At 38.0% G+C, this 13,676-nt stretch overlaps 2 protein-coding genes and 2 pseudogenes across 5 annotated transcripts in view; all 4 read left to right on the top strand.

Moving 5' to 3' along the window:
• The window catches only part of LOC105458087, a 328,659-nt gene that overhangs the window by 152,649 nt on the left and 162,334 nt on the right, over positions 1–13,676 (top strand). The gene's annotated exons all lie outside the window — the stretch shown is intronic.
• On the top strand, positions 5,785–7,720 carry LOC105458088 (annotated as a pseudogene).
• Positions 8,041–10,450, top strand: LOC105458089 (annotated as a pseudogene).
• LOC105458090 (facilitated trehalose transporter Tret1-like) lies at positions 10,866–12,872 on the top strand. Of its 2 annotated transcripts, XM_011703158.1 has the most exons (2): positions 10,866–12,426; positions 12,516–12,872. In XM_011703158.1, exons 1-2 carry the CDS (start codon positions 11,121–11,123, stop codon positions 12,611–12,613), a joined length of 1,404 nt encoding a protein of 467 aa, XP_011701460.1. In that variant the 5' UTR covers positions 10,866–11,120; the 3' UTR covers positions 12,614–12,872. The 2 variants fall into 2 exon arrangements, with proteins under 2 accessions (XP_011701460.1, XP_011701459.1); XM_011703157.1 differs by having other exon boundaries at positions 10,866–12,872.

Here is a 13,676-nt window from a genome sequence, read left to right as displayed (position 1 = left end):
TTTCTGAGAGATGACTGATCCGCTTCACGTAGAATAGCCCATATATATATACATATTATATGTATATACATATGCTTGTACACATATATGTCCGTAACGGCTGATATTGACTAGACGTTTCTTGTCCTGTTTATTCTCCATAATTCACTCTCGAATGTGTCGATACATGCTTTGTGGTATAATATCGAAAGAAAAAGCTTGTCGGATTGACAGCGGATTTGAAACAGTTTTACGCAGTGTGTGATGAAAGTATTAACAAAACGGAGTGATGTACCTTCATTCAAATTTTATTCTATTAGACTGCATTTTGATAGATTCGATAATAAAAGAAAAGAATATGCTCTTCTCACTTTCCTCTCCTCTTCTCTCTCTCCTCTCTCTCTCTCTCTCTCTCTCTCTCTATTTATATCTACCTATACAATTTGTTACCTATTGTCACTAATTAATTATTTGATTATTTTCATAATATTTAATCGTTAGCTCAGTTTGTCAATTACTTGAGATTACATTCGATTTGCCGAAAACTGATTTAACGAGAAAAATATCTTTGAAGCATTCCAGAAAAATATAGATTAGAATCTATCTTTAGTTAGAATTTTGAAACGAGTTTTGCATTGATATTAAGAGATAAATATTTCCCATATTTGATACAAAAGAAATGAAAAAAGAAAAAGGAGAAAGGAATTGAATCAAGAATAAATGGAATAGAAAAAAAAACCATATATTTCTTGAATTTGTATTAAAGCCTATTAATTTTTATAATAAATATTAAGAATGTATAATAAAATAAGCAATTATATTACGGAGAAAGATAAAAAGCATACATATGTATGTATGCTTCCGAATTGTCGAATCTTGGTAATCTTGGAATTGTTCTGACTTCGTTTCTTTTTTATTCTGGCACTATATGTAATTTCCTTTCCTAAATTGTATTTTATTCCAGAGTACAATGGATATTGACGTATACGAGAAGCATGGGATAGTAGAGCATCTCTGTACCGAACATCAAATTGATGATAATTTTATCATTAAAGACGGATTTCTTGTACTTTAATATTTCCGCAAATTTATGCTTGTAAATATCCTTTGTGTCATTTTGCGTTATGGATCCTTTATTGCGAAAAAATGTTTTGCTCATACCTCAAAAGACCTCAACGAACGAGGCGATGGGACTACTCGTAAAACGATCATTTCGCCATCCGCTCTGGCACGACTCGCATGTTGAACAACGGTAATATATTGGATATTATTGCAAAGAGGGAAACACGTTACATGAATCCGCGGAGAGAAGCATGAGAAATCGGTAGCCCGAGCGATGAACAATAGCCGATTATTTTATAAAACTGTTTAAATTAATCCGGAATCCTTTTAAAAATTTCAGTGAATCGGTTTTTAGGTAACTTGAAACATGCAAAATAAATCGCAAAAAATAAACAATTTACTACGTTCAACGTTATTTTTCTGGCATCAATCTGCTGCATTAAACCGTATTTATGTACATGAAGTACGTTGTGTTAATGTATTTCACGTATACAAATGTTGATTTCCCCGCGGAGGAAAAAGGATTAACTTTTCATTTCATTTATGAACGAATTCTAACCATAGCTCTTCAAATGTAATTTTTGTGCCAAATATACTGTGAAACGTGAAAAATATTGTACAGTTTTATGACATTTGCGTATTTTTAATTAAATGTACAATTTAATGTTTAACATCGCCTATTTGTAAAACGATTTCAAATTGCGTTGTCAAGTAATAAAAATTTTATAGTATTTTAATTATTTGTTTCAACAGAAGTTTATGACCTCATTGCTTATGCAGTCTAAATATTTTTCACGTTCTCTCAACGCACTTTTATTTCTGTTAAATTCCCTGTGTGTTTGTGTTTCTTTATCGATTAACTAGTCTACGCAAAATTCCACGTCGCCTGGTTATTATAAAAGAGAGCATTCAAGTGAGAATTTACAAAGAGTACGATGTTTGACCATCGAAAAGGGACTGAAAGCCTTTTTTTGGCTCGCCACATTGTGCCTCCAGTATCCTTAAGAAAAGTTAGTGTACTTGTTTTCGCGACCTTCGTCATTTACTCCCTTCCTTTACTACCTCTCTCGCGTGGAAACTTTCCTCTCGGTCGTTCCAACAGAAGCAGAGCCTTTTTTCTTCTTTTACCTGAAACCCCGAACAAATGCATCCCACGCGAGTTGTTTTTTCTCTGCTCCGGAAAACGCATCAATCTCCCTGCGCGAGCTGGCCTATCCGCGTTCGACGGGAGTGAGGTGGCTTTCTCGAAGCTTTTAGTCGTCAGGTGTGCTATGCGAACAAAATGTTTCGGAACGGACAGATGTTCCACTAATGATAGATAAATAGATTAAATCAACACATCCTGCATGATAACAATTAAATTCAAATGAAAGCTACTAATACTCTTCTGATTAATTAAAGTACGCCGCAAATTTACGAATATGCTATTGTATAAATTATCCTTTTCTTCTCGCACTTTAAAGTTGAAATTTTCTGTTTGTACGAATTTAAAAAGAACTCACAATCAGTGATTTTTACGTTATTATATACATATGTAGTATCGTCATTATGTCATAATAAGCGCACCGTGCAGCAAATAATAGCGCGAAACATTTCACAGAGATTTCATCGTTGCGAAAAGACGTACTCTTTCGAAGCCTCTTTGCATCATTCCTCAAGCGCTCGTCAACATTCATCTACGACGGCCCTGGCCGTTCTACTTCTCGACATGCACTCTCATAAGAGCATCCACCGTTAAATAAGTCTCTCTCTTGTACACGAAGCCGAGAAGAGACGACGAGTGAAACTTATATTAAACCTTAGAATTATCTGAGGTCTTTCAGAAATTTCTCCCGAGATTGCGCTTATAAATTTTCCGCCAAATTTCGGCGCTTTCTAGAGAGAAGCCTTCGTATAAACATTGTATCCATCTAAAAATTATGCTGACGATATTACATCATCCCGCGGTTTCCCGTCCATTTTATGGAAACGTTTAAATGACATAATGTACGTGTCTCGAAATATTTAAATGACGTTTTCAGGAAACGATTGAATTTATGTTATACATCTAGTTATACATTGATTTCACATTGACTTTCGTCGTTTTCATTGCCAACTGTTACGCTCCAATCTCGTGAAATTTTGCATTCTGACTCTCATTTTTTCTGCATGTTCATCAAAATGCGCCCACAAATTCCTTGTTCTTCGTGGATCTCAACGGGTACTCTAGTAAAAGCGTTCGCCGTTAAACAACTCCTCCTTCTAACGTCGAAGTACAGGCTCACGCGAGTAACGAGACTTTTGAAAGTCCTCGACATTAAAAGGCGTATCTCGTGCACGACGTGAGCCGAAGTAGATGAACAGCAGGCACATTACGACAGAATATTTACCGTATATCAAAGAGTTAGAAATCCGATAATAGAATTGGCGAAAATTTGCCAGAGGTTCACTATTTGCCCGTTCGAGCTCTTGATTTCTATTGGTTTACTGATTGCCCTCGCGTTGTGAGAATTTTAACTATCGACCGGTCCTGAAATACGTACGCGAAACTTACAGCTAAAGTCTCAAACGAAGCCAATAGGAAGAAGATTTCTTTTCTTCACTTCCGAGAAAATTGGATCACTCGCAGAAGTAATCTCTTTAGCCTTTTTTTTCTTAGCACAGATCTTAACAAGTTAAAGACGAAAACATGTTGAAAATGTAAAACCTTTTTTTTCTTCCTCCGCGCAGCGTCTTTATTGTACGGTAATTTCTGCAAAGAAGAGAGAATGATATAAAAATCCACATTTTCCACGGATAAGAATTATTTGAAATTAATGGCGGAAATTAGCAGCGAAAACGGTACAAAAGCATTTAATTACACCTGAAACACCAAAAACGTGTTAAATATCTCTCGCTTGGCATTACTGCTTTCGTTAGCGAAGTCGTTAGTTTTTAATCGTCGGAACAAGCGCACGATGCATTATGGCACATCGATGCGTGTATACGAGCCCGACCCTCATCCTCGCGCGGATGATCGCACGTATCCTCGCTCGCGAAAGATAAATAACGCGAAAATCGCATTTGGCAGCCGTCCAAAATACGAAAACACCCTCGTTGCTCGACGAGGAGTGCGTATTAAATTCATGGCTCTCAAATTCCCGCCGCCGCCGCTACCCCCGAATCATTTAAATCCCTTTTCAGCTAGTTAAAATACCACACGTATTCCGAGGCGCTGCGGGAAAATTATTTTGCACGGGCGCGGAGGGAGATGTATGGAGATTTCAGTTTCATTTTCATGCGGCGGCGTATGTGCGTCACGCATACGGCGCGTCTAATTTTCTACACGGCAGAACTGTGGACCGACTTAATTATTTCGGCACGGGACACTCGAATTTGCTGTATAGGAGAAAATAGGTATAGGATTGAATTTGTGTAGTGAATCTCAGCAATTTTCTCAATTGCCAGGTGACAAGAAAAATGAAAAAGATAAATTTGTACATTTAACAGATAAGCAGGAACAAATAGATTCCCTTCTATTTTACATTTATAGCATTCGAGTTTCATTTTACTGTGATTTTAATACGTATGTCATAATAATTAATGCTTGCCCTGCAAACTTTTATGGCCTTTTTAACATTCTTTAAATAAGTTTAAAAAATAAATTTTGAACAGTACATCTTGATAGCTTTCTTATATCTTGCTCCACTTTTCCATCATTTTTATATTAATATTGCTGAGAATATACTGACAGGCACTATCTGAGTAGCTTCGAGCGTTAAAGCCTTTGAAAAGAATCTCAATGGTATTCAAATCATTTCAAAGGAGATTACATTTTGTTAGTTTGTAAAAGGATGCAACATCATATGACTGACACACGGCGGTATTACGTGAAATTTTCCCTCTTCAGAGAAAACAGCCGTGAAATTGAGAGGTTAATATTTCGTTTTTCTTGTAAGAAAGATCTAAGGACTTCCGTAGTCAGATAATTAAACAACTTTCTTCTTATAACAAATCATTATTTTAATCACAACATGCTTAACACGCATGCAGACGTAATTTTCTAACAATCGGTTGTTTATGTATCTACACGGTTGCCACAAACTATTCTTAATTATCAATATAACTTTGTTGTTTTAGTTGTAGCTAGATTAGTTAAGATTAGTCCGGCTTCACGAGTAATAGTAGTCACTAGATAAGAAGTGGAAGGGATAAAATGTAATCAGTCGTAACTCGAAGCCTGTGTGAAATAACTTTGCGTATATAATCACAGATCAGGAGACACGATCGTGTCTCGGCGTTAAAGAGTACGCGTGAGACTGTGTATCTATTCGCGAGCTGACATGCCAATTTGAGTTTTGGTTATCCAAATTATCGGATTTCAATAACAGCTAAATCGTTCAATTTCCAAGTAGGTTCAATCGATAACTTAGCCTTGAGTTACATAATTAAAGTGTTTTTATCTGCATGTCCTACGAGTGGAGGTATTGCGACGCAAAGTCTGAATTCTGGAAATTATATTTCAAGAAACGTTGTCCCATTATTATCATTATAATTAGAATTTTTATCAGAAGAGGCGCTTGCAATAGATGGAGAGAGTTAGCAAACGAGAGCGACACTCGAAAGAGCGAGCAAGAGAGCGACAGGACAAACGAGGAAGAGAAAGAGCGAGCGAGATATCGCTTTATGTAGATAGCACGTTCACAATTTTTCTTTAATTCTAATATGCTTATCTCAGCTACATTGGCGAACAGCTCAACGTTTCTACTAATGTTATTCTCATTTCGTCGTTCGAACAGTCGTAGTGTGTGCATTTTAACAAATTTGATTTTAATGAAATTTGTTTAAAAAACAAAGAGATCGGATAAGGGACGAATAAGAGCGGACGAAATTGTGTCTTAACGTAAAAGTGTATATTACAACGGTGAAGAGTGACTGCAGTTACGTCATATTTTAACATTCATAGTTCAACGTCATCGGATTTTTTCCACATCTCTACAATCGAGATTTATATTACAATGAAGGATAAGGAGTATAACAAACCCGATACCAAAATTAAATTGTATCTCAGACAAGTATTAACAGCTTTGGGACTATTGTTAGGAGTGTCCATGTCCGGTATGTCGAGTGGCTACAGCGCGATTCTTCTTCCGCAGCTGAAGACAATTTCGACTAGTAACAGCGAATCTTTATTCGAATCTGCGGACGCGGATAATTTCGGAGTGCTCAGTATCGACCAAGAGTCATGGATTGTGGCAACTGCGGTTCTACCAATAATTCCGGGATGTTGCACCAGTGGATTCATAGCGGAAAAATTCGGCAGAAGGACATCAGTAATGCTACTATTTTCTGTCTTTTTTATCGGCTGGTTGCTTATTGGGTTTGCCAACAGCATTAATAGTAGGCAGACTCTGCTGTGGATTCTGCACCGGAGTCTTGATAACCATACGATCTACATCAGTGAAACGAGTGACCCTCTGCTACGTGGCATTCTGCTGGGGATGTTCGGCGTGGCCCTTTCGGTCGGTATATTGACGTGTCACGCGATGGGAATTTGGCTGCATTGGCGAACCACCGCGTATATCTGCGGCGTGTTGCCCGTAATCAGTTGGATCGTCTGTATCTACTCGCAAGAGAGTCCATTGTAGCTACTTGGTAAAGGGAAAATTGAGGAGGCGAAATGCTCCTGGATATACTTACGTGGAGTAGAATCGCTCGACGAGTTCTTTTTGCTGAGAACTACCAGATTCGCGGAAGTATCAGAAAGGAAAACAGGGAAACGATTGTTACTGCGTTCGCTTAGAAAGACGTGGTCCTCGCGATATTTCCTGAGACCTTTCGGCATCGTCTGTTTGTACTTTATTATCCTGCAGTTTTCGGGTGGCAATGTGATGATTTTCTACTGCGTCGAGATGTTATCGAATGTCTCAGACGCGGCATATGCGTATCTGATAACGTTCATCATTGACGTGATTCGTCTGATATTCGCCGTCCTCACGAATATTCTTGTGAAAACAAGTCGCAAGCGTACCTTGACGTTCATTTCCAGCTTTGGCGCAGCTATCACCATGCTGTCTTTGAGTGCGTGCTTGGCGTTTGATTTTGGAAGACCCTGGAGTCCCGTGATTCTACTCGTCATTTACATCGGCATGATATCACTAGGAATATCCCTGCCTTGGATACTTTGCGGTGAATTGTTCTCGAATAAGCATCGTGGGCTCGGTTCTGGAATAACATCTAGCTTCAACTTTACGTGTTTCTTCGTGGTGATCAAGACGGCGCCGTTTATGATGAAACATATAAAGCCTGAGGTCTTCGCCGTTTACGGCTTCTTATCGTTGATCGGGTGCAGTATTTTATATTTTGTCCTTCCGGAAACTAAGGACAAAACCTTGCAGGAAATTCAAACATATTTTGACAAGAAATCTCATCCATCAAAAATAGAAAGTGTGAATGTACCTCTTCAAAAATGTGTTTTTTCCGAGAAAAAAATTGAATTGTATAAAGAAATGTCGCTTGATAAATAACGATCACTTGATGAATAGGTTATAGAATATAACATGTGTATTCACAAGTACGTAAATATGCTATAATAATTCCTATTAATATATTCATATTAATATACGATTAATATAATGGTATTTACATACGATGTAGTTTGAATAGAGAGTAGATTTTATTTTAGTACGAAATTGTTTCTATGGCCATTGTCTGATAAGAAACTATATTGTATTAGCAATATTAGCATGAAAAAGTAGGCACGTCTGCGTCAAACATTACATTTTCTCTTTTGAAAACTGTTTACAATTTGTAAATTGAGACTTGGACGTTGAGATTATTGGACTATAGTTTGCAACGATAATGTACTTGACGGTAATTCTATGCGCGAAACCGTGTATCTATACGCGAACCGGCGTGTCGCAAGCTTTGCCTACTCGAAATTATCAAATTTTAATAATGGCTAAATCCCTCAATTTCCAAGTAGGTTCAATCGATAGCTTAGACTTGAGTTACATAATTAAAGTGTTTTCCTCTGTATGCAGTCCTACAAGCGGACGTATTGCGACTTAAAGTCTGAATTCTGGAAATTCTATTTCAAAAAACGTTGTCTCATTATTGTCATTATAATTATAATTTCTATCGGAAGAGGCGCTAGCGATACATAGAGACAGTTAGCAAACGAGAACGAAACTCAAAAGAGCGAGCAAGAGAGCGACAAGGTAAACGAAAAAGTGAAAGAGCGAGCGAGATATTGCTTTACGTAGATAGTACGTTCACAATTTTTAATTAATTCTTATATGCTTATCTCAGCTGCATTGGCGAACAGCTCAATGTTTCTACTAATGTTACTCTCATTTCATCGTTCGAATAGTCGTAGTGTGTGCATTTTAACAAATTTGATTTTTATAAAATTTGTTTAAAAATCAAAGAGATCGGACGAATAAGAGCGGACAAAATTGTGTTTTAAGGTAAAAGTGTATATTACAACAGTGAAGAGTGCAGTGACGTCATATTTTAACGTTCATAATTCAACGTCTTCGGATTTTTTTCACAACATCTCTACAATCGAGATTCTGTATCACAATGAAGGATAAGGAGTATAATAAACCCGATATCAAAATTAAATTGTATCTCAGACAAGTATTAACAGCTTTAGGACCATTGATAGGAATGTTCGTGTGTGGTATGTCGAACGGCTACAGCGCGATTCTTCTTCCACAGTTGAAGACAATTTCAAGCAACAACAGCAAATCTTTATTCGAATCTCCGAACGCGGATAATTTTGGAGTGCTCAGTATCGACCAAGAGTCATGGATTATGGCAACTGCAGTTCTACCAATAATTCCGGGATGTTGGATCGGTGGATTCATGGCGGAAAAAGTCGGCAGAAGGACATCGATAATGCTACTATTTCCTGCATTTTTTATCGGTTGGCTGATCATCGGTTTCGCAAATAACATCGAAGTTTTAATAGCGGGCAGACTCCTCTGTGGATTCTGCCAGGGAATTTTGACAGCCATATACACGATCTACGTGAGTGAAACGAGCAACCCTCTGCTACGTGGCATTCTGCTGGGGACGTTTGGCGTGGCCCTTTCGGCCGGTATATTGGCGTGTCACGTGATGGGAACTTGGCTGCATTGGCGAATCACCGCGTATATCTGCGGCGTGTTGCCCGTAATCAGTTGGATCGTCTGTATCTACTCGCAAGAGAGTCCATTATGGCTACTTGGTAAAGGGAAAATTGAGGAGGCGAAACGCTCCTGGATATACCTACATGGAGTAGAATCGCTCGAAGAGTTCTTTCTGCTAGAAACCACTAGGCTAGCGGAAGTATCAGGAAAGAAAACCGGGAAACGATTATTGCTATCGCTCAGAAAGACATGGTCTTCCCGATATTTCTTGAGACCTTTCGGCATCGTCTGTCTATACTTCTTTATTCTGCAGTTTTCGGGTGTCAAAGTGATGAGTTTCTACTGCGTCGAGATATTATCGAACGTCTCAGACGCGACGTACGCGTATCTGATAATGTTTATTATTGACGTGATTCGTCTGATATTCGCCATTCTCATGAACATTCTTCTGAAAATAAGCCGCAGGCGTACCTTGACATTCATCTCTTATTTTGGTGCAGCTATCACCATGCTATCTTTGAGTGCGTGCTTGGCATTTGATTTTGGAATCCCGTGATTCTACTCATCATTTACATCGGCCTGATATCACTGGGAAACTCTCTACCTTGGATACATTGCGGTGAACTGTTCTCGAGAAAGTACCGTGGACTCGGTTCCGGAATAACATCTAGCTTCAACTTTACGTGTTTCTTTGTGGTGATCAAGACGGCACCGTTTATGGTGAAATATATAAAGCCTGAAGGTACCTTCGCCGTTTACGGCTTCTTAACGTTAATCGGGTGCAGTATTTTATATTTTGTTCTTCCGGAAACTAAGAACAAAACCTTGCTAGAAATTCAGACATATTTCGACAAGAAATCTCACACACCGAAAGAAGAAAATGTGAATGTGCCACTTCAAGAATGTGTTTCTTTCGAGAAAAAAATTGAATTGGATAAGGAAATATTTCTTGATAAATAACGATCACTTGATGAATAGGTTATAGAACATGTGTATTCACAATTATATGAATATGCTATAATAATTCCTATTAATATATTCATATTAATATACGATAATGGTATTTATATACGATGTAGTTTGAATAGAGAGTAGATTTTATTTTAGGACGAAATTGTTTTTATAGCCACTTTCTGATACTGAAAGAAACTGTATTGTATTAGCATGATAAAGTAGACACGTTTGCGTCATGCATTACGTTTTCTCTTTTGAAAAATGTTTATAATTTGTAAATTGAAACTTGGACGTTGAGATTACTGGACTATAGCTTGCAACGATGATGAATTTGACGATAATTCTATGCGCGAGACTGTGTATTTATACGCGAACCGACGTGTCCCAAGCTTTGCCTACTCGAAATTATAAAATCTCAATAATGGCTAAATTGTTTAATTTTCAAGTAGATTAGTCGATAGCTTAGGCTTGAATGACATAATTAAAGTGTTTCCTCTGCATGCCGCCCTACAAGCGGAAGTATTGCGACGCAAAGTCTGAATTCTGGAAATTCTATTTCAAAAAAACATTATCTCATTATTGTCATTATAATTATAATTTCCATCGGAAGAGGCGCTAGCGATACATGGATGAGTTAGCGAAACTCGAAAGAGCGAGCAAGAGAGCGACCGAACCGAGGGAGTGAAAGAGCGAGCGAGATATAGCTTTACGTAGATAGTACGTTCACAATTTTTATTTAATTCTTATGTGCTTATCTCAGCTGCATTGGCGAATACCTCAACGTTTCTACTAATGTTACTCTCATTTCATCGTTCAAACAGTCGTAATGTGTGCATTTTAACAAATTTGATTTTAATTAAATTTATTTAAGAAACAAAGAGATCGGACGAATAGCGGACGAAATTGTGTCTTAACGTAAAAGTGTACATTATAACAGTGAAAAGTGAACTGCAGTTACGTCATATTTTAACGTTCATAGTTTAACGTCTTCGGATTTTTTCTACATCTCTACAATCGAGATTTCCTATCACAATGAAGGATAAGGAGTATGATAAACCCGATACCAAAATTAAATTGTATCTCAGACAAGTATTAACAGCTTTGGGACCATTGATAGGAATGTCCGTGTCTGGTATGTCGTATGGCTACAGCGCGATTCTTCTTCCACAACTGAAGACAGTTTCGCTCAATAACAGCGAATCTTTATTTGAATCTGCGGACACGGATAATTTCGGAGTGCTCAGTATCGACCAAGAATCATGGATCGCGTCAGCTGCGGTTCTACCGATAATTCCGGGATGTTGGGTCGGTGGATTCATGGCAGAAAAACTCGGCAGAAAGACATCAGTGATGCTACTATTTCCTGTCTTTTTTATTAGCTGGCTGATCATCGGTTTCGCCAACAGCATCGCAGTTTTAATAGCGGGCAGACTTCTTTGTGGATCTAGCGCCGGAGTCCTGGCAGCCATACACACGATCTACGTGAGTGAAACATGCGACCCTCTGCTACGTGGCATTCTGATAGGGACGTTCGGCGTGACCCTTTCGGTCGGTATATTGGCATGTCACGTGATGGGAACTTGGCTGCATTGGCGAATCACCGCGTATATCTGCAGCATCTTGCCCGTAATCTGTTGGATTGTCTGTATCTACTCGCAAGAGAGTCCATTGTGGCTACTTGATAAAGGGAAAATTGAGGAGGCGAAACGATCTTGGATATATCTACGTGGAGTAGAATCGCTCGAGGAGTTTTCCCTGCTGAAAACTACCAGGCTCGCAGAAGTATCAAAAAGGAAAACCGGGAAACGATTGTTACTGCATTCGCTTAGAAAGACGTGGTCTTCGCGATATTTCCTGAGACCTTTCAGCATCGTCTGTCTGTACTTCTTTGTCTTGCAGTTTTCGGGTGCCAACGTGATGACATTCTATTGCATCGAGATGTTAGCGAACGTCTCTAATCCGGCGTACACGTATCTGATAACACTTATCATCGACGCGACTCGTCTGATATTCGCCGTTCTCACGAACATTCTTTTGAAAACAAGCCGCAGGCGCACCTTGACATTCATCTCTTATTTTGGTGCAGCTATCACCATGCTATCTTCAAGTGCGTGCTTGGCATTTGATTTTGGAAGACTCTGGAGTCCCGTGATTCTACTCGTCATTTACATAGGCCTGATATCACTGGGAATCTCCCTACCTTGGATACTCTGCGGTGAACTGTTCTCGAGAAAGTACCGTGGACTCGGTTCCGGAATAACATCTAGCTTCAACTTTACGTGTTTCTTCGTGGTGATCAAGATGGCACCATTTATGATGAAACATATAAAACCTGAAGGTACCTTTGCCGTTTATGGCTTTTTAACGTTGATCGGGTGCAGTATTTTATACTTTGTTCTTCCGGAAACTAAGGACAAAACCTTGCAGGAAATTCAGAAATATTTCAACAAGAAATCTCACACACTGAAAGCAGAAAATATAACTGTGCCACTTCAAGAATGTGTTTCTTCCGAAAAAAAAATTGAATTGTATAAGGAAATGTCGGTTGATAAATAACGATCACTTGATGAAGGTTATAGAATATAACATGTGTATTCACAAATATATGAACATACTACAATAATTCCTATTAATATATTCATATTAATATACGATAATGGTATTTATATACGATGTAGTTCGAATAGAGAGTAGATTTTATTTTAGTACGAAATTGTTTCTATGGTCATTTTCTAATAAGAAACTGTATTGTATTAGCATGATAAAGTTGACACATCTGCGTCACACATTACGTTTTCTTCTGAAAAATGTTTATAATTTGTAAATTGAGACGTTGAGATTACTGAACTATAGCTTGCAACGATGATGTTTTTGATGGTAATTCTATGCGCGAGACTGTATTTATACGCGACGTGTCGCAAGCTTTGCCTACTCGAAATTATCAAGTCTCAATAATGGCTAAATTGTTCAATTTTCAAGTAGATTAGTCGATAGTTTAGGCTTGAATTACATAATTAAAGAGTTTTCCTCTGCATGCAGCCATACAAGCGGAAGTTTTGCGATGCAAAGTCTGAATTCTGGAAATTCTATTTCAAAAAAACATTGTCTCAATATTGTTATTATAATTATATTTTCCATCGGAAGAGGCGCTAGCGATACATGGATGAGTTAGCGAAACTCGAAAGAGCGATCAAGAGAGCGACAGGATAAACGAGGAAGTGAAAGAGCGAGCGAGATATAGCTTTACGTAGATAGTACGTTCACAATTTTTATTTAATTCTTATGTGCTTATCTCAGCTGCATTGGCGAATAGCTCAACGTTTCTACTAATGTTACTCTCATTTCATCGTTCGAACAGTCGTAGTGTGTGCATTTCAACAAATTTGATTTTAATTAAATTTATTTAAAAAACAAAGAGGTCGGACGAATAGCGGACGAAATTGTGTCTTAACGTAAAAGTGTATATTATAACAGTGAAAAGTGAACTGCAGTTACGTCATATTTTAACGTTCATAGTTTAACGTCTTTGGATTTTTTCTACATCTTTACAATCGAGATTTCTATCACAATGAAGGATAAGGAGTATAA

Source organism: Wasmannia auropunctata, unplaced genomic scaffold (genome assembly GCF_000956235.1).
Source record: "Wasmannia auropunctata unplaced genomic scaffold, wasmannia.A_1.0 LD334694.1, whole genome shotgun sequence".
In the NCBI taxonomy this organism is placed as follows: domain Eukaryota; kingdom Metazoa; phylum Arthropoda; class Insecta; order Hymenoptera; family Formicidae; genus Wasmannia; species Wasmannia auropunctata.
This window is presented reverse-complemented; position numbering and strand designations above follow the sequence as displayed.

Coding starts and splice junctions, on each gene's coding strand:
- LOC105458090 (XM_011703157.1), top strand. CDS start 11,121: ATGAAGGATAAGGAGTATGATAAACCCGATACCAAAATTAAATTGTAT.